The sequence below is a fragment of the Triturus cristatus genome, chromosome 8, assembly GCF_964204655.1.
Source record: "Triturus cristatus chromosome 8, aTriCri1.1, whole genome shotgun sequence".
In the NCBI taxonomy this organism is placed as follows: domain Eukaryota; kingdom Metazoa; phylum Chordata; class Amphibia; order Caudata; family Salamandridae; genus Triturus; species Triturus cristatus.
Genome location: NC_140591.1, coordinates 1,432,512,302 through 1,432,532,815, shown reverse-complemented (window position 1 = coordinate 1,432,532,815; position 20,514 = coordinate 1,432,512,302). Strand labels below are relative to the sequence as shown.

The following is a 20,514-nucleotide window of genomic DNA, read 5'->3' as shown; positions in this document are numbered from 1 at the left end:
GTGAAGGGCAGGGACCAATGGGTCCCTGTCCTGGGGTGGGTTCACCCCCTATCCTACCTCTCTCCTGGGGGAGGGGGGCAGTAGCCTAATCCTGATTGGGCAGAGCTTCCCATCTTCAAGATGGCGAGAGCCCGGAGATGTGCTTCACCTCGCCTCCCCCACCTGAGGGGTGGGGTTGGTAGGGTGGCACATCCCCTGTCCTTATTTGGGGTTTCCGGCCAAGCTTCCCGCCAGAGTGGGGGGTTGCAGTGGCCTGGGGAAGCTCACAGAGGCGGCATGCCTTTGAAGCTTCCCCCTGTCCATCCTGGGGGAGGAAATTTAGCACCTCGCCCAGGATGTGCATTGTTGCAGACCCAGGAGAGCAGGGGCTCTCCTACCCGGGGTCCAGCAACATGTCTGCTGTGTGGCAGCCTAGGCAGCCTCAGAACAGACGTGGATTGTAGGTTAGGTTTTAGGGGGCATCTCTAAGATGCCCTCTGGGGTGCTTGGTACATTAAATCCCATACTGGCATCAGTGTGGGTTTAATGTACTGAGAAGTTTGATACCAAACTTCTCAGTCTTCAGTGTTGCCATTATGGTGCTGTGGAGTTCGTGTTTGACGAACTCTCAGCACCATGTACTCTTGAATGGCAGCACTGCACTTACAGTGCCCAGGAATGGACCTGGGTACTGTAGGGGCACAGGGCTCCTGTGCCCACACCACTGGCATAGGGCACCCACCTAGAGGGGTAGCTGATGAATGCCATGGCAGTGTAGGTGGTGGGCATGGCACACAGGGATGTGTGCTATGTCGACTCTTTGTTTTGTCTTGTACCCAGACACCCAGCCTGCAAGGGCAGTGTGTGTGTGTAAGGGTACAGGGCCTCTAAGGGTGGCACAATGAGTGCTGCAGCCCTTAGAGGCCTTCCCTGGTCACAAGGCCCTGGGTACCTAGGGTACCATTTACCAGGGACTGACATGTGGCCAGGGTTTGCCAATTTGTGTTTTGTGTTTTAGGGAAGGAACATAGGCCCTGGGCACCTGATTGGCAGGAGTCCAGGGCACACTCATTCAAAGTACATTCAGCAATTCAGCAAAAAGTGGGGGCATACCATGCAAGAAAGATGGCACTTTCTCACACCAGTTTACTGAGTTTGCCAATGAAGCGCTACTTTTGTTTTCTCGTCTTTCTTTGAACAACACTGTTTTCCATGGGTGGGGAAGTGCACCTTTCTTGGAGGTACTGACTCAGGTGGGGACGTCATGTTTGCAGGTATATTATTTCTTTTAAATCACTTGCTGCCTCCTTCCTGGCCTCCAGTAATTTTCTGCAACAATAAAAATTTACTCATAACTCTGGTGATTAATGTTCTTCCATGAGAGGGATGGAGTTTTGTCAAGTGGAAGATAAGATCCATGGACAGCCACCTTAGCTTCAGAAAACTACTCAAGCATAGACACTTCCCCACATGACCAGTATAAGCAAACAGAAAAATACAGCATATCCCTCTGTACAAAAGCATTTATTTGTACTATAGATATATACCTATATATGCGTATTGCTTTGTATAAACGTGTAGAATAATTGTTTGCCATTCATGTTTGCACTGCTCTTGTGGAAAAAGGGAGATGTGCTGATGACAGAAACTCCATAGCTCAGAGACAAATGGCTTGTGATTCCACTTTTAGGCGTATTTGGGACATTCTGTGATTGGAAACGAATCCCACTTTGTGAATGTATTTTAATGTCAATAACTCATTAAACCTTAAATACATGTGCATCCATTGGTTGAATTAAATAACGTAATAAGTTGCAACTAGGTAGTGAAATGCCAAACAAACACTAAAAATTAGAATGATTTGCTCTTTCTGGCCACACCTCTGACTCCGCCCACTGACCCAATCCTCAGTTTATTCCCGCCCCCTGATCTCCGCCCACAGTTCCCCTTCTTTTTTTCCCCCACTTCGACCACGGGTGCACGCTAATAAAGACGTGCAATAGTAAGCTCCTTGTGTGGCGAAGTAATTTATGGGTACCCAGGCTGGGGAGGATACTACAACTGGCGACGAGTTAGGGGATAAATAACCTGAAGATCGACAGTGCTCTGCGAGAGTTTGCTGTGGTCCAAGCAAACTCCTTGTGCGTGACACGTGTGTTGCAGTCAAAGTGCGGAACCGATGCTTAATGCATGTTGAGTCAAAGCCCAACTCCAGCTGCTGTAAAGAAGTTAAAAACTCTGAAAGCGTTGCAAAGAAATATTCATATCGATGACCGAGACCCTGCTGTTCAGATCGTACATAAAGGTATTGCCCTGCTGTGCAATATGCAGTCATATGCACTCTGGAGTGTGAACACGAATGGCGCATCCAACCAGATTTTCAATGAGCAGCTATTTATAACAACAAAGTGCAGGAGAGAGGATGTAGCCTAACAGCTAGGGCCGACCTCAAATCTGGGGATCCGGGTTCGAGTCTCGGTAACGACGCTCAGCATCCTGTGATTCTGGGCAAGTCACTTAATGCCCCCGTGCCTAACAAAAAAAATGAATGTGTCCTTCTGTAACGAAACTGGTGCTAATCTAAAGTGCTCTGATACCTTTGGGTAAAATTTGCGCTATATAAACCCCCCCCCCAAAAGAAGATATCGGTACAATTACAAAATGGCGAAGACAAAGTGCGTGCAAAAAGATGCCTAAGAATAGAACAGTTATTTACTCACCAGAACCTGAGTAAAGTGAGCCGATCTGATGTCAGCGCCAGGTGCTGCAACCCAGGCAAAGCACAGAGATTGTGCTTACGACGTTGGTGAGTCTTGCCAAGTCGATTGAAAGGCTGTGAAGGCGGTTAGAACAGGAGCGTAGCAGTGGGTGACAATCTGACCAGTCGCAGAATTTGTGGAATAGTGAAACATTGCTTTTCCAATAGAGGCAAAGACTGAAGCTGACTTTACAAAAGCCTTCAAAGATGATCCAGAGGCCAGCAAATTCTAAGGCCTCAGAGATGGCTCACATAAACAGGTTCAATATGAACAGCCGAGGGAGCTGGAGAGAGCTCCACCCTTAATGGAAGCCCATTCCGGAAATGGATAAAATGTTGCTGTTTTCCTGAAACCAATACCACCACTTGATGCCACCTAAAAGCAAACTATTGGTGATAGATGGACTGCTTGTATAGAGACATTTGATGATTTCGTTGTTGCACTTGAAGAGACTGATAACAGAAAGATTATCAAGTATCTCAAAAATCTTTGCGGTGATGGTGCAAAAGAAGTCATAAAGAGAATGCCATGAGCTGATGAAGAAGAAGTCACATTAGTTCAGACTACAAATGCTGGGAGAATCTCTTAGTCTGGAGAGAGTGTTTATGACTGCCAGAGCTGAAGAGTGTACTGATAGACAAGCTGCCGACATGGAGGTCGGAGGTGCCAAAATAGAATCAGTCATGAGTGTGAAAAATAAACTGAAGCAAAAGACTGAAGGACACAAGGGGATGTCTGCCCATAAAAATAAGTTGTGCTTTAGGTGTGGATATTAATTTCAACACAAAGATAAATGTCCCGTCATTGGGCAGATATGGAAAGGCAGCGGGAAGGAGAATCATCTTGTGACAGTTTGCAAAGCCAAGAGAAATGCAAATGCATCATGGACCAAAAACAAAATGGCCACTGAAACGTTCCCCAAGCAACATTCGAAGCGCACCCTAATGTTGGCCAAGCGGCAACATCAGTTAAGACAAATCTTCACCAAACAAAGTCGCTGGTCATCCAAATTGTCAAACAGTTCTTCTGTATCAGTATCTAGTGAGAGTGAAGAAAATTATTGTGACATGTCAATGTTTACCTCAGAAAAGTCTGCACATGTTGGTCTGGCCGCTTGTCAAGCAAATTGTCAGTCAAAGAAGGATAGACATGCCAAAGCAAAAAAGTAATTCAAACATTGACCGAAGATTATATTGAAAGTAAATGGTTGTTAGATACCTTTCATTATCGACAGTGGTGCATTGATAAACAGTATGCCTGAGGAGAAATATAGTGGATTTTCTTCATTACCGCCACTTTCGCCATCAAAAGCCAAGGTACATACATGGGCTGCATTAACACCCTTAAATTGTCAACGTCTATTTGTAGTGACAATGAAACACAATAAAACGAAGGTGCAAGCACCCATCCATGTGCTTCAAGGCACAGTGCTCAGTGCCTAGCTACTCAGTTTCAGCACAGCCGCTGATTTGGAACTGATTTCTGTGAATTACAACATGAAATAGTGAGTCAGTTCCCTTGTTGCTTTGTTCGCCCTAAGTTGGCAGTGTATGCCCAGACGTGGGTCCCTTGCTTACTTTGCCACTGGATTCAAGCTAGCCTGGCTGATGAGAGGTGTTACCCCGAAACCTGTCCCAGGATGCTTGCTTCCGGTCCACGGAAGACATGGCTTGGCATTTCTGGCTGGACTGTTCCCATGAGGCACAGGGTCAAGACTAATTTGCATATAGCTGTGTCTGAACTGGGGTGGCAAAATGAGCTAAAGAATAATGATGGATTCAACTCAGATCTGTGACTGGGGATGAGTGTTAGAAAAGTTTCAGCACTCCATCCATCATCTTCTTGTGTTTGCTTAGTTTCCTTCGTTATTTCATGGATTGAGAAAACTTAAGACTATGAAGGTAAAGCTGCATATTAATGAGGACGTCTATCCTGTTGCTCAAAGACATAGACAAATTCCTTTTAATTTTCATGAAGCTTTTGAGAAAGAACTTCGTTACTTAAGTATGATATTATTGAGCGTTCTACTGGTCCAACGCCATGGGCTTCTCCTATTGTAGTAGTGCCCAAAAAAAACACAGTGAAGGAGCTGAACTCATATGCATTGACATGTGTCAGGCTAACAAGTCAATTGAACAAAAATTACATCCAGGTCCACACATTGCTGACATGCTAACACAACTAAATAGTGCAAAGCTCTTCTCTTGCCTTGATTTAAATAAAGGGTTTTCATCAGTTAGAACTTGAAGAAGATTGCAGGTACATTACAGCCTTTTCTACACATGTTGGTTGTTGTAAATAGTTATCATCTGTAATGTACTTAGTGATTAGGGTATATGTTTCAGTCTTTTCTCTATGTTCTGCTGTGATTTTCTTAGTGGAACATCTGTGGTGTTCTAATTACGTGCGGGTGACACAAGCGGGGTTCTAGGGTAGGCAGTTGGTGTTCAGTCAGCTGGAGTGGTGTACGCTTCATCTGTTCCTCTGGAATAAACTTACCTAAAGTGAAGGAAGGCTCCAGCGTGGTTTATGACATCCTTTCTACATCAATTTGGCGACGAGGATGGGATGTAGCTGTCATTCATGATGTAGTAACGTTGAGTGGGGGTAGTTTTACCAAAGATGAATGGCTTACTGCAATGAGAAATGATATAGTTCTTGCCAAAGTGATGGAGTTAGTAAAATTAGGATCCAGAAGAGAAAGTTGAGTTCAGCCTTCTGTACGGCCATTTCTCAAAGTATTGGATGAATTGTCGACTTGTGGCGACAGTATTTTAATGAGAGGTGACAAGTATATTCCACCATCCAGTTTAAGATGCAAGCTGTTATTATTGGCTCATGAAGGTCATCTAGGGCAAACACTCACACAGCGTAGATTAAAGGCAGATTTTTGGTGGCCGGGCATGGATGCTCAGGTAGCGTCTTGGGTGGAAAATTGCTCAGCTTGTAGTGATTGTGAAAAGAGACTCAGAGTTGGCTCCAGTTCAGAGGTGAGCCACATCACCACTCCAGAATTACCATGGCATAGTGTATGTTTGGATTTTATTGGTCCTATGGATGAATTACCGAGCACTCAACGCTTTGCCATAGTTATTGTTGATGTGTATTCCAAATGGCTTGCTGTGGAATTTGTTAAGGATATAACCACGGATTGTACTATACAATTTCTTAAGAATATATTTCTTAATGAAGGTTATCCTTCTGTTTTGATCACGGATAATGGAACTCAGCTTACCTCGCAGAAAATGCGGGTATTTTTATCTGGGTGTGGAGTGACTCACCATCGTACTTCGTTCTATAATCCACAGGCAAATGGTGTGTGTGAGAGGGCTAACAGAGTTGTAAAAGGAATTATTCAAATGGCGTGTGTCTCAGGTGGATTTGCTGATGAAATGGTTAAAGATATGGTGTGGGCCTATCGAACCACTGTTTCAATACTAAAGACTAAGTTTTGGTGTGTCATCCACTGCAGAACAGTTTCAAGACGTCATTCGACATGTCATTCAGCCTGTCATGAAAGCTTTCAATTACAGCGATGACATATTGTTTTTCGGAGCTACACAAAAAGAACACGATAAAGCTGTTGCACAAGTATGAAGTTTACTTGCCAAAGCAGGTTTGCCTTTGACTGCCGAAAAGTGTGAACTCTATAAGACAAAGCTAAAGTTCTTTGGTCATATCTTTTCTGATGGGGACATGACACCAGGGGCCATAATACACAAGCGCCCTGGCGGTGCAACAGTCATTTGCACCTGCTTTATGCGCCCTCAGGGCACTTTGATTTTACAGAGGGGGCCGCTAATGCTTGTGCTCCCTCTTTTGTAATACAGATAGTGCTAGTGTATATGCAGCGCCAGCACAATCATTAGAGGCTGTTCCCTCATTTGCATGGGGGCATGAGGGAATCACTATGCCTCTGCCTTTGTGCATGAGGGAATCAATTTGCCTCTGTGTCGGCACCTTATTACTGACGTGGGTGCAGAGACAAACATGCCTTCAGAAGGTGCACTAAAAGTGCGTCACAAAAAGGTAGCGCCCTTTCAGAGCGCCATCTAAATGCATCCCTCCAAAGGGATGAAAGAGGGTCCCATGGACCCCCAGACATCCTCTTGAAGGTGGGTGCAGTCACTCACCCCACTCAGCTGCAAGAGGATCTCTAATCCCTTTTAAAAATGCAGGTGGGTTGCCGCCTGCACAGAGAAACACAGAGCAGCTTTTAAACAGCTGCTCCGTATTTCTCTTGAAAGTGCTGCCCTGGGTGCAGCACGAGTTTGCGGCTGCCCCGAGGGCAGAGCATTTTTCCTGATAGGGCACACTTTTCATGTTCTCACCCGGCGCACCTGCTGTAATGTGTGCCATGGCGCAAACATGGAAAGTGCCCCTTATATGTAATACGGGCCTGTAGAAGGCTGGCTTAGTACATGGTGCACACTTATTTAAGTGAATCACCTTGCACTAATCCAGACAACGCTTATGGTGATTTTAGTGGTCTTAGACAACCATAGAAAGCTCTCTAAGTGGCAGCTGTAAAGAGCAGCCTTCAAGCTCACTCAAGAAGGAGCCTTAGCAGCTTGTTTTACCAGAACAAATCATAAAGTGTAGGTTAAATGAAAAAGAACCACATAGTGTAGTTATAAAAATAATTATATTTATTATACACACTTACTATCAAATTGGTATATCTCCTACCTGGAAATATTAACACAATACACACAATATTTAAAAGAATATGTGACGTTACAACGCCATCAGTTACATCACGGTAAGTTACATCACAGTTATTACAACGCAAGTCGTTACAACGACTTGCGCTAGAGGCGCTGGACTTAGGAATAGTATGATTTACTATTCCAACTCCAGCCTAGGTAACAGTAGGGAAGGTTTTGGAATAATAAATCATGCTATTCCTTAGTACATAGCGCCATCCAGCGCAAGTCGTTGTAACGACTTGCGTTGTAATGACCGTGATGTAAATGTATCGCAGTGTAACGACCGCGTTGTAAAGGTCGTTAGCCTATTTCAAATTTAAACAGGTAAGTAAGCACAATTACACAGTGGTCTCCAGGGGGAGACCAGACCATATACTAAAGAAGTGGGATGCGAACTGCAACTGAAGTCGGGACTTGGACCAGCAGACTCAGAAGAGCTGGGGACACAAGGACCCACCCAAGGTAAGTACCCAGGAACCCTACGGAGGCTGTGTGCATAGTGGAAAGGCAGCCACATACTCAATGCAAGTCAATGGGAAAGCCGCAGTCCAGTTTTTAAGAATAAGGACCCTTCCCAGTAGACCCTGAAGAAACCACATGGAAGACAGTAGGTTGGAGAGTCACTCCACCCGTGGATACCCCAGGATACCTACACCAGAGAAGCCGGGTGCATTAGTGTGAAGTGACGTCGGAAACCACCGTAAACCACAATGGAAGACTTCAGCAAAGATGTCACTGGCGAAGAAGGTGCAAGAGTCCGGTAGAATCCAAGGATGGATTCTTGAAGAGCGGTACCTGCGAGCAGAGGGGACGGAGTCTATGCCAATCAGAAGTGACCAGGAGGCACGGAAGACCAATGACCACCAATGAAGGAAGATGCAGGAGTGATGACGTTGACCTTGTCGCTGCAGCTGTGAGGTCCAGGCGACGCTGTAGATGACCACGTGCTGTCCCGCGTTGGGAGTCAAGAACCAGGGGGTCGGTGTCCAGCGGGAACACCAACAAGCCTTGGCAGCAGTAACAGACTTGGTAAACGAAGAAGGTGCAACAGTGGGACCGGCAAGGACCTAGGGACTCACCAAATGCAGGAGAGTCAGAGCAGGCCCAATCAAGCAGGGGAGCCCACTGAAGCCAAAGAAGACTCTCAAGAGGACCCACAGGCCAAAGGCGCAGGAGACGCAAGAGGACCTCAAGCAGCTCACCAAAGATGCAGGCCCACGGTGCAGAGGATGCAGTGAGGACAAAGCTCTTGGTAGGAGGAGATGCTGGAGGCTGCTTCTTGTAGCCCGAAGATCTCTGGAGGACAGAGCCAACAAGCCTTGACAACGGCAAGTTGATGCGGTGCACAGGGGTTCTGTTCCATCAGTTCCGACAAGGGATACTGGCCTCAAACGTGCTGAGAGGACAGGTCAGACCTCAAGGGATTTGTAGAACCACCACCTGTTTTGCTGGGCCTTTTGGAGTCCGAAAGACATCAGGAGCAGCAGACCAGTCAGCTTTGTTGTGGTGCATGTAGATGCAGGGGAGTGACTCCTTCAATTCAGGGGAGATTCCTTTGCATGTCTTTGATACCCACAGGCCTGGAGAGAAACCTGAATGTAGCACAGGCACAGACAATGAAGAGAACGTGCAGAACAGCGAGACCAGGAGCAGCAGGAGTCTTCCTTGGTGCAGTGTCAGTTCCAGGCGAAGTCCAACGTAACCAGACGGTTGAAGTTGAAGTGGTTTCCAGTTTGAATCTTGTCCCATGATGAATCTGATGAGCCACCCACGGGTAATCCCTTAAGTACATTAGGGAAAGGGTTGAGACGATTAAAGGATCACTCCCAGAGAAGGGGCTGGACAGAGGGGAGGATAATCCCATGTCCTTTGTCCAGTTTCGCGCCACAGTGGGAGCCAAGGGCTCCCTGAACTGGCTCAAACTGGAATATGCAAGGAGGGCACCAAATGTTCCCTTCAAAGCACTCTGGTGGCGCTGGCAAGCGTCTCCACCCCAGCCCAATACACAAAGTCCTTTCTGGGGAGGTGGTCACACCTCCCTGCGACAGGAAACGTATTGTTCTACCTTTCCCTGTTTATGCTTGGCTTGGCAGCAGGAGGGCAGGACCAAGTCTGTGGTTGCCAGCAGCACTAGCCTGCTGTTAGACTGTGAAAGGCTGGTACTGGGAATACAGGGGGGCACCCTAGGGGAGCCCCCCCCAGTACATGAGATCCTACATCCAACACTGGAATCAGTGTTGGGTAGGATTCCAAAATGTTTAATACCAAACATGACCGGTTTTGGTGCAGCCAATATATAAATAATAAAAACTTGGGCATCAAGCTCGATAAGAAACTCACTCTTCAGACCCATGTTAACACCATTGTTGGTTCCTGCTACCACATTTTAAGTCTACTCAGAAGAGTGTTTCCGTTGCACCCTCTTTTCACCAGAAAGACTTTAATTCAGGCGCTGCTCATGAGCAAGATTGACTATTGCAATGCTCTTCTCCTTTCTGCTCATGTAGATTCATTGGATAAATTGCAGGTTATTCAAAATACGGCTGCCCGTTTGGTAACAGACTCACCTGCCAGGACCCCCTCTCTGCCTTTGCTGCATGAACTGCATTGGCTGCCTATCAAAAAAAGAGTGCAGTTTAAAACAGGCTGCATGATTTTTAAGGCTCTAAATGAGCTTAGCCCTCTCTATCTTGCCAAGAAATTGAAAGCATATATTCCCACTTGCTCACTTAGATCAGGATCAAAAAAGTTTCTTCTTGTTCCTAGAATAAATAAAGCCCGTGCTGGTGGCAGGGCCTTTTCCTATCTGGCTCCTACGTTCTGGAACAGTCTTCCCCAACATCTTCGTATGGAAATGTCCCTCCTCCAATTTAGGAAGCTGTTGAAGACACATTTCTTCTAATGTCAAGCTAGACTTCTGTTGCAAGCGCAGAGATACCCCTCGGGGTGATTCAGCGCTATATAAAATCATAAAAATAAAAATAAAATATAGTTAGACATCTCGTAATTGCCTTGATGTCCACTATATGTATTAAATGGCTGACCGCACTTACAAAGCCTGGAGAATTGACTCCGTGGTTTGTAGGGGTGCCCTGCTCATGCAGGGCAACCCTCACACTTGTAACTAAGCACCCTGCCCTCAGAATTGAAGAGCCTGCCATAGGGGTGACTTATAGGTTATAAGTGTTGTGACCTCAGATATAAGGAAACATATATCTGTGGTGAGGGGTGAAAGCATCCACTCACACAGGCTGCAATGGCATGCCTCTAGTCACAGTTTGAGTGGTCTCTCATGGGTGGCATAATACATGCTGCAGCCCATGGGAGACCCCAGGTGAACCCATGCCCTGGGTACCTTAGTACCATATACTAGGGATTTACAAGGGTACACCAGTAGCAAATTGTGGAGGTACCAAAATACTTACCATTGTTAAATTTCAGGAGAGAGCCCAGTAACTGGAGTCCTGATTAGCAGAATCCCAGTCCGACTAGACAGAAAACAGCATAACACCAGCAAAAAGTAGGGGTAACCATGTAAGCAGATCCTACTTTACTACAGGGCCCAGATCTGGCTAAAGTACAAGCACTGTCAAATGCTGATCCCCCACAAGATGTTTCTATGGTGCGTTAATTTCTTGGCATGGCCAGTTACTGTTCCAGATACATACAAGACTTTACCACTGTAAGTGCTCCATTGAGAGATTCGATGAAAAAGAATGTTTCATTTTATTGGTCACATGAATGTGAGAAAAGTTTTAAGAAAATCAAACAAGCCATTGAGAATGCTACTGAAACGGCGTACTTCAATTTCAAGCTTCTTACAGAGTTCTGCTCCGCTTACCGTTTCAGTTTACATGCCGCCATTATTGCGCACACCGAACTAATACATTTATTACAGGAAAACACAGCTTCCTTCAACACTGCAGATGCTGCCAAATGAACAGCTTTCAAACCAGCCACGCTAAACTGTCCTCAAGCAACCACTCACCATGAGCAGAGACTTAGTTTCAAAGCAGCCAAGACACACAAGAGATGCCGCAATCACCAACTCTGTGGCTTCGCACATGCATCATCAGAGTCTTCCTCTTCCGGCTTCTTCTGGACAGGGTGTCGACTTACTGAGACAGGAGGACAAGTAAACATCCAATAAGAAACCGGTATCATGTATGTGCACCAATCAACTCGTCCACTACCAGGCTCTAAGTACCATGCCTGAGGTACCTAGCACACTCTTTGGACTCGCCACCAATTAACAACGGGCAAGGTTTTACCTACCCAATAACAAAGTTTAGTTTCCCTGTAGATAAGCGGCAAATTAAGCCCCATTACTGTGGCATTGGAAATTGCAGCGTGGTATCGGAGATTAAAGGGGTTGCTTATTGACGCAGGCACGAAGAAAATTACAGCATTTGCTGCAATCCACTGTACAATTGTATCTCTCACAGACCAGAGCCGAGGAAAAAATAGATTAGATTGCGGTCATCTTTCAATTCTGCAAGGCAACTGGCGACTCCTTTGTATTGCAGGTGCCGATTATTTGTAATCATCATTACTTGAATAAAGTGAAAATGACCTTCGGTCGCTTCTTTCCCTTTCTGCATCTGTCTCTCCCAACACTTTTCATTACCTGAAGGCTATTTATGTCATTCACCGTTTGAGTAAAAAGTGAGGCTGCAGCCTCTGCTGGGAGTGCACTATCACTCCCTGCCTGGATCGTCTCCTTTAAATGTCCTCTGTCCATCTTCCTCCTGCATACCCTATCCCCCTTGAGCATCTGCCCTCATTCACAACTCTGCTGTGCATCGACCCTATCTTGCCTGTATGCCTCCACCTGCATAACTTACCTATTCCTGTCACACACCATTCTTGCACATTCTATAGAAGCATGTTTCGCCTACACTTCTGACTCTGCACACATCTCGTGTCCGCAAATCTCCACCTTCAAACATCACCCGCTGCACATCTCTCCTTTATATCAAAAATATTGCACATATCACCTGCTTATTGCATTCCTTTTGCTCCATTTACTTCATGCACATTTCATGCACACACCTTGCCTAGTGCACAGTTTACCTCAGTAACACAATTCCTACACATCACCACTCATGCACATCTCATGCTAACACCTTCCCCCAACCATCTCGCCTACTCAGTAATAATATCTATAGGCCCATTACTTACCCCCTGTACTTGTGACCTTCTGCACTTTTTCCTCTACACCTCTCTGCTGTCCTGTTCCAAAATCCCCGCTGTGCGTTATGCAGCATTTCTGGTCTTTACTGGGATGTCTTTTCGGAGGCTGCTGAGGTCGCCCGAAAGCACAGGACATCGGTAGAGGAGTGGTTGGTAGCCTGAAAGAGGAGTGAGGGGCACCAAAGGAGATGGTAAAGTAAGTGATGGAGAAAGAAGAGTGCAAGAAAGGTAGTGAGAACTGAAGGTGGATGGAGAGGTGTTAGGCACCTTCGCCCGACAGCTCCGTCTGCTCGTAAGGCCTTAGTATAATAACAGCGCTGGGCCTTGGTGCACCTTGCGAAAGCTGAGCAGTGTATGCCATTCCTGCAGAATGTATCCCGCTTTGCACATGCAGCTGACGTATGTGGGTCCGGGCATACTGCCTTTCATAGTCACTTTGGCGTTTGTGGGGTGACAGTAAAAACGTATCTGTGCATCTGGAGTGCGTCAGTAAACTCCACTGGTGGTTGAAGAAGTTTTTTTGCCGAACTTCATGCTACAAGCGGTGCGCGGAGTTCCAAAACTCTGCAAACTCCGCCGACGAAGCTGAGTTTACAGCACACCACTAGCGCTATCCTTGCACAGAAGACACCCAAAGGCAAATTGTGGCAAATGCAAGTAGACGTTTGTATCACACACAACGTGCTTACTCCCAACCGGAAAAGAAAGCTTAGCTGTGGTATGGTCTTGTGAACATTTCCAAGTATTACTACACAGAACACATTTTACGCTAGTAACTGATCATCAAGCTTTAGGGACTTTATCTGGAAATCTAAAGGCCACAATGCCTCCTTGCATTGGACAATTGGGACAACCAGTGACGGCTGGTGACATTTGAAAGTGGTGAGCGTAACATTGTCATACTGCACCGCAGCGAGCGAGCGTAGCCTCTTTGTCTGTTGTATAAATGATCTAAGCAACTTAAAATATAACAAGTAAAAATATGACAAAACTATTTGATTGTGGTATGGTATTGATATTTATAAAGCACTTGGTACAAGGCTCGCAGAGAGGTAGCATGGTACTCATAGGATGCTCACAACAATAAAGACTGCCATGCATGAGGAATTAGTTTATCATTATCAAGGTTGCCATACCGATCGTAACCAGGCCGTCATTTCCTCCTTAATTTGATTATATATGAATGTTAGAAACTGTCATGCAATTTGTATTGTACATGATTTCTGTATAATGTTAAAGACTTTTATGTAAGATTTGAAACAATGGTTCTGTTCAAACTTGAAACCGAGTCTCTATTTAGGTGCATTAGCAAAATACTGAGCTGGTTATTAGCATACAAATTTGTGATTATTAAGCACTATGTGAGTGCTATGACGAAGTGCTGGTTCCTTGCTTAAATCTTAACTATTATTCGGTAATTAGCATTTGTCAGCTGGCGTGACGTGACGTGCCATGTTGATTGCAGATAAGCCATTGATTTTTGATTGCCATGTGGGTGCATGAGCGAAGCTTGTTCATTGTATGTATGCCATCAGCGAAGCATTTCATTTCCAATAAACAGGGCATTTATTCAATTATAGAACCTCATTAAAAATCACCCAGAAGGTAGGGCCCCGAACCACTTCTCACCTGTACAGAGCTGTTGTCAGCCCTCGCCGGCTGGTACACGGTGCCTCTCGGCTGCTCCTGTACCTCCGGTACTACTCCTCTCCATAGCCCCGTACCACTCCTAACCTGTACAGAGCTGCCGTCAGCCCTCGCCGGCTGGTAACAGTGCCTCTCGGCCCCTCCTGTACTTCTCCACACCTATATAGATGTTTGTATCTGCCCTCATCACCGTGCCCGTGTACCCCTTCTGTACCCTCTGTAGTACTGGTGGCTGTCCCCGTATTCTCTTCAGGGTACTCTGGGATATGTAGTCCTCACTGTACCCATGTAGAAGGTTGTGGTGATAATAATTACCTACTATGCTGGTGCCCCAGTACTCCGCTTCCATTCATCGTCTATGTAGAGGCTGGTGGCGGTACTTATCCGCCATGCTTGCACTGTACCCCATACCCTGCTCCTCCCCATCTCACCTAAGTAGAAGTTGGTGGTTGTCCTAATCCGTCCTGCATGGTACTGGTATCCCGTATGTATAGATAAAAAAATGCAGTTGTCTGCTTTACTTTTCTGGAAAGTTACAGATCGGTGCCAAATAAATCTCTTTAGACAGCACTGCAGCAAGCCATTGTTGTGCTATCATTGCGCCTACACTGAAGTCCCAGGTCGTAACACAATTTTATTTGTGGGGTAATTAATCAGGCCCCGCTGAACCCAATGCCCTCCCGCCAGGAGCTGAAGCTGGGAAGGGGAGCGCCGTATCTTAAAGCCAGTCGCGTTTGGCATGAAGGGGGGGGGGGGGGAGAGAGAGGCTTGCACGGGATCGTGGAGGGGGAAGCGGTCCGGTAATAAAATAAAATGTTTCTACCCTGGCCGGGTCCCCCCGTTTTTCTGCTGCCGCGGCTCTCCTCAGACAGGAAGCTGCCACCCACATTCAGCCTTCCTCCCTTCCGCCAATCCCAACGCTGCAATGGCAGCATTGTGATTGGGGCGGTGCAGGTGCACAGCGCCCCATCCGGGAGCCTAATTGGAGGCCCTTTCCTCTATGTAGGCTGCATGCAGCCTACATAGAGAAAAGGGAAAGTGTGCATGACTGCTTTGGCCGGCCCCAGGCCGTCCAAAGTAGTTAGGACCCAAAGCATTGGGCTAGCCACTCCCCGTGTGCCCTCGAGCAGGACCACCCACCTGCCCTCCCACAACCAGGCACTTCTGCTTTCTCGCAGTGCGAGAAGCAGAAACATGAAATGGTAGTTTTACCATTTTATGTTTCTGCCTTCTCGCACTGCAATAAAGCAGTGGGGTGACGCTCCCACACCCCAATGGGGGAGCCGCCACTAGGGACAGTGGTTACAAGAGTATAATTATATCATTGAGCATTGTCCAAGGAAGGATCAGAACCCTGCTGACTACTTTTGCAGAGTGCCTATACGAGGTCATGGTACTCCATCTTGAGTGTCCCAGTGGTGCTGATCACTCGTGGACACCCTATTTGAGGCGGTGCATCAAGGGGGTCAGCTGGACAAGGTACCTATGATTACTAGTGCGCCATTGTTCTTAGCGCTGTGTTGTAGGCGCGCTGCGCATTTACTTCGATATTTTAATCGCTACCCGTTTTTTCATTTTGTTTAATCTTAATTTATTTTTCCTTGTTTTTAACCTGGGGAATGCCCCTTACCTGCACTGTAATTTGTAGTAACACCGCTGTTTAGCGGGTCCGGTCCCGGGGTTTCAGGCAGTTGGGAGGGAATCGGCCGCCATCTTGGGAGTGGACTGGGTGACACAGTTTGGGCGCCATCTTGAGTGTCCCAGTGGTGCTGATCACTCGTGGACACCCTATTTAAGCCAGTCCCTCAAGCACGCAACGGGGGCGCCCTCCCTTGCACCTGAGTCGTGCCAGAGTCCTGCCCGTCTGCGCTCGTCCGCGCCGAGGCAGGGCTAGGGCAGGGCTCCGTAGCCTTTCTTTCGGTTGTTGTAGTTTTGCACTTTTTTATATCATGCATACTAGATCTGCTCTGCTTAGTTTTCGTAACTCATCGCCCTGCACGCATATTCCGCTTCATCCTCTCTCTGGCCCTATTAATTGCCCTAAGTGTGTTTTTAGACTTCCATCTCCTCTTCCTATCTCTGCATATAGGAAAGTCCCTTTAGGCTGCCCTGCCGCTATTACGCCTCCGTTGGTAGAATCTCAGGATCCGTTTATATTTAAGGTCTGCCATCTTAATGTGAGGTCTTTGGTTAGACACCATCAGGATGTGCATAGTCTACTTACGGACGAAGCCCCTGATGTTTTGTTTATGTCAGAGACATGGTTGCATGATGATGCCTCGGCTGCGGTGAATTTGGCTCTCCCCCCTGAGTATGTGATTTTTATTCACAATCGTAACTCTTGAGGAGGTGGCATTGCGGCCGCTATTAAATCCTGCTACCCATGCGTATGGAAAGCTATGGATATAGCTGGCTGCGAAAGTGCGTACTTTCGCATTTCGGTTAATCCTCATTTTACTTTCTCTGGCTTACTTATCTATCGGCCTCCGGGCCCGGATGCCGCTTTCAGGTCAGCTCTTCCTGAAGCTGTCAGTACATTAGCTTTAAGGGCTGCTAACTTTAGTATCATTGGTGATTTAAATCTTCATTTTGATACTCCCCTTTCCTCTGCTGTTAGTAGCACTCTTGTTGATCTGGAAGCTCTCCAGCTATTTCAGCTGGTTAACCATTGTACTCATGTTGGCGGTCACATTTTGGACCCTGTTTTCACCAATTTATCTGCGGCTAAAGTGCTGCCTCCCAGGACCATGGCCTGGACTGGTCACCATATTATAGAGCTACACCTTGTGATTAAGGACCTTCCTCACAGAGTAATTTTGTCTGTGTCTCTCATGGGTCCATGGAGAAAGTTGAAACTAGATGACTTTCATCGGCTTCTTGTTCAACATCCTTTGGGTCCTTTTTTGGATGTTGAGTCGGGATATGACCTGTTTTGCAATTGGCTGACTGGAGCCTTGGACTGCTTGATCCCTATTGTGGAGAGTAAACGCCGTCGTGCCGAACCTAGTCCTTGATATGATGATTCGCTTCGCCTCCTTAGGAAAGCATGCAAACAAGCTGAAAGAACTTGGCGTAAGTCTTATTTGGCCTGCAGGAAAGCGATCTACCGTGCTAGGATTAAGAAATATCACAGAGCGGTTAATAAAGCCCGGGCTGCTTACTATTCTCGCGAACTTAACACCAGCACCAATCCTACTAAATTAGTATTTAAGGTGCTTAAGGATCTTACAGCTAGTAGAGCTCCAGTCGCTGAGATCTGTTCTGCTTCGCACTGTGAGGACCTGGCCGCCTTTTTTGTGGAAAAGGTGGAGGCCATTTATCGCTCCTTTTCTGTTCCATCTGTCTCTGTGTAGAAGTTGGAACCCGGCCCAATGACCACTATGTCTTTGGGCTCTTTTCCAGAGCTTTCGATGGAGGAGTTTAATAACATTGTGGCAAAAGTCAAATCTGGCTCTCCTAGGGATCCTCTTCGACCTGCCCAATTTAGAGATTCAGTGTCACTGTGTCTTCCTCCCCTGCGTGATCTTGTTAATCTATCTTTGACGTCTGGCTCTGTTCCTGCTAGCTGGAAACAAGCTCAGGTGATGCCTATTTTAAAAAAACCTGCCTTGGACCCATTAAAGCTGGAGAACTATCGCCCTATATCTCTTCTTCCATGGGCTGCAAAACTGACTGAGGTTCATGTTAATGCCATCCTATCTAATCATCTTCATCGTGCTAGCATTTTGGATCCCTCGCAGAACGGCTTTCGACCCGGCCATAGTACTGAGACCGCGTTGCTCTTTATGGTTGAGCACCTACATACTTTGGTCGACTCTGGTCAAACGGCGGCACTGGTGCTTCTCGATCTCAGTGCCGCCTTCGACACCGTCTCCCACGCCATTTTATTACAGCGTTTGAGTGAGGCTGGTGTCGACAATGTGGCTCTTGAGTGGTTTCGATCATTTTTATCCGGTCGTACGTTTAGGGTTGTCACTCTTCCTTTTCAATCTAAACCCTATCCTATCACTCAGGGTGTGCCGCAAGGGTCTGCCCTGAGCCCCACACTTTTCAATCTTTATGTGCAGCCGCTGGCTGCTGTCGCCAAGCGTTGGAACCTGACTATGGTGTCCTATGCTGACGACACGCAGCTGGCGGTTGCATTAAGTGGGGCTTCTGACCTTGAGGTTGCTAAGTTCCGCGAGGGACTGAGCTCAGTGGCCCGCTGGATGACAGATAATTGCCTGCAATTGAACGCTAAAAAAAACGAAGTGCTCATTGTAGGCAAGCAGAGTCATCTCTGGGGTGATCATTGGTGGCCACCCGAGCTTGGTTCAACTCCTGTTCCTGTCACCGAGGTTAAGAACCTTGGGACTTGGTTGGATTCCAAACTCAGTTTTGCCTGTCACACTAAGAAAACTGCTGCCAAGTGTTTTGGGATTCTACGTAGGCTCAGACCTATTTTTAAATTCTTTGATGCTCCAACCAGACAGCTCATTGTTCAAGCCACAATTTTGTCTAGGTTGGACTATGCAAGCTCTCTGTTGGTGGGGGCTAACCTGGCCGAACTTTCTAGACTTCAACGCGTTCAAAACGCTGCCGCCAGGGCTCTGGTTGGCTTACCGAGATTTTGCTCGGCCAAAAATACCATTGTCAAACTTCATTGGCTCCCTGTTGCTCAGAGGATTAAGTTTAAAACTCTGTGCCTTGTGTTTAAAATTCTGAAGCATTCTTCTCCCCAGATTTTGGAGCACTTTATTCTGCCTTATGTTCCCTCGCGCTCTCTAAGATCTTCGGGTCTTCACTTGGTCACAGTTCCGCGCTTTAAGAGAGCTAGGACCGGCGGCCGCTCCTTTAGAGTACTTGCTGCCAGGCTATGGAACTCTCTTCCTGTCCATGTCCGCGCAATTAACGAACTCTTTGCCTTTAGGAAGGCTGTTAAAACCTTCCTCTTTCTTCAGGATTCTTAGTGATGCTGTGCTCTTGTCTTTGGTACTACTTGTGTCCGGTACTTTGTCCTTTATAGCGCCGGGACGCCCCTTTGCTGGGGCAGCTGTGCGCTCTACAAATCCAGATAACATAACATAACATAACATCCAAGACGGCTGAGGCCTATATCAACTTCATTTTAAAATCAAGCACACCAGCTGCCATTTTGCTAGCCCAGGTTATCACTGCCATGAGTCATGACAGTGACATGTTAAAGTTGCAGGATATAATTACACATCAGTCGTTGGAACCAATACACTCGACCGTTCACCAGTGATGGTGAATTTAAAAAATACAAAAATGTCAAGGATGAACTGTCCATAACTCTGGAAGGAGATACACTACGAGGATTGAGAACCCTGATTCCGTAGAGTCTGAGTTAGAAAATAATTGAAATGGCACATGAAGGACATTGTGGAATTGGGGGCGCTAGAGAGCCCGAGCAAGATGGCCGCCTTTTAGTGCAGCTCTGCTGGCCGAGATTCTAATCCGCCTAATATCCTGGTTTTTACCTGCCATCCATGAAAGTCTTGCGTGGATTTGCCCTCCTCGTCGCTCCTGCATCCTGGTGTTGACATCTGGTGTCTGTCACTGGCCCGCTGCTGCTGATACAGCTCCGTCTTGCTTCCCGGCCTGGTGGTTCATGGCGGCGCCTCGTGTCCTGAGGTAATACGGAGCTACTGCAATCCACTGCGGTGCTGCTGTCGCCTGTTGCTCGAGGTGCCCCGAGGTGCTGGGGGGCTGCGCCTGGCCTGCGCTGGTGACGGAGAGTGGCACGCCCGTGGCGTGTGCAGACCGGCGGTGCGGCGGGAGCCTATCGCCCGCCTCCGGCTGAGCTGTTGGTCCCGCGCTCACCGGGAACTGTGTGTCCGGCGGCGGCGGGGCCTGGTAGCGGCACCCTGCTGGCGAGAGGAGCGGTGAGCGGCCGCTGAGTGATGCTGTCGGCGGAGCCTGCCAGTGGATGCTGCATCGGTCCGGATCTCTCGGCTCCGAGGTGCAGGTGAGGCAGTTCCGCGGTGCCTGCTTTGCGGCGGCTGGGGCCGGATTGGCGGCGCTGCACGGCCGCGTGGTGCCCAGGGCCGTCTGTGGCGCGGCTTGCCGGTCCTGGGCGCTGCATGCCCGCCGCTAAGCCCGGCGTAGCTTGGTGCCTGATTGCTGCCTGCCCCCGGTGTCCTTGGGGTGGCGGGCTCCCGGGGCTTCTTGTGTGGGGACCCCCTGCCTTGGTGTCGGCTGCATGCGGCAGAGCCTGTGGGGCCTGC

At 47.5% G+C, this 20,514-nt stretch overlaps 1 protein-coding gene across 3 annotated transcripts in view; it reads right to left on the bottom strand.

Annotated features, from left to right (window-relative positions):
* Positions 1 to 15,181, bottom strand: part of CCDC90B (coiled-coil domain containing 90B) — a 152,425-nt gene extending 137,244 nt beyond the window's left edge. For 2 of the 3 annotated variants that reach the window (XM_085623225.1, XM_085623226.1), the window contains exons 1-2: positions 15,111 to 15,181; positions 12,629 to 12,798 (exon numbers count right to left, since the gene is read on the bottom strand). In XM_085623225.1, the coding sequence (XP_085479351.1) occupies positions 12,629 to 12,776 (148 nt within the window). In that variant the 5' untranslated portion in view covers positions 12,777 to 12,798; positions 15,111 to 15,181. Of the gene's footprint in view, positions 1 to 11,435; positions 11,566 to 12,628; positions 12,799 to 15,110 lie in introns of those variants that run through there. The other variant, XM_085623229.1, reaches the window with a different exon arrangement.
* Between the last annotated feature and the right edge of the window lie 5,333 nt (positions 15,182 to 20,514).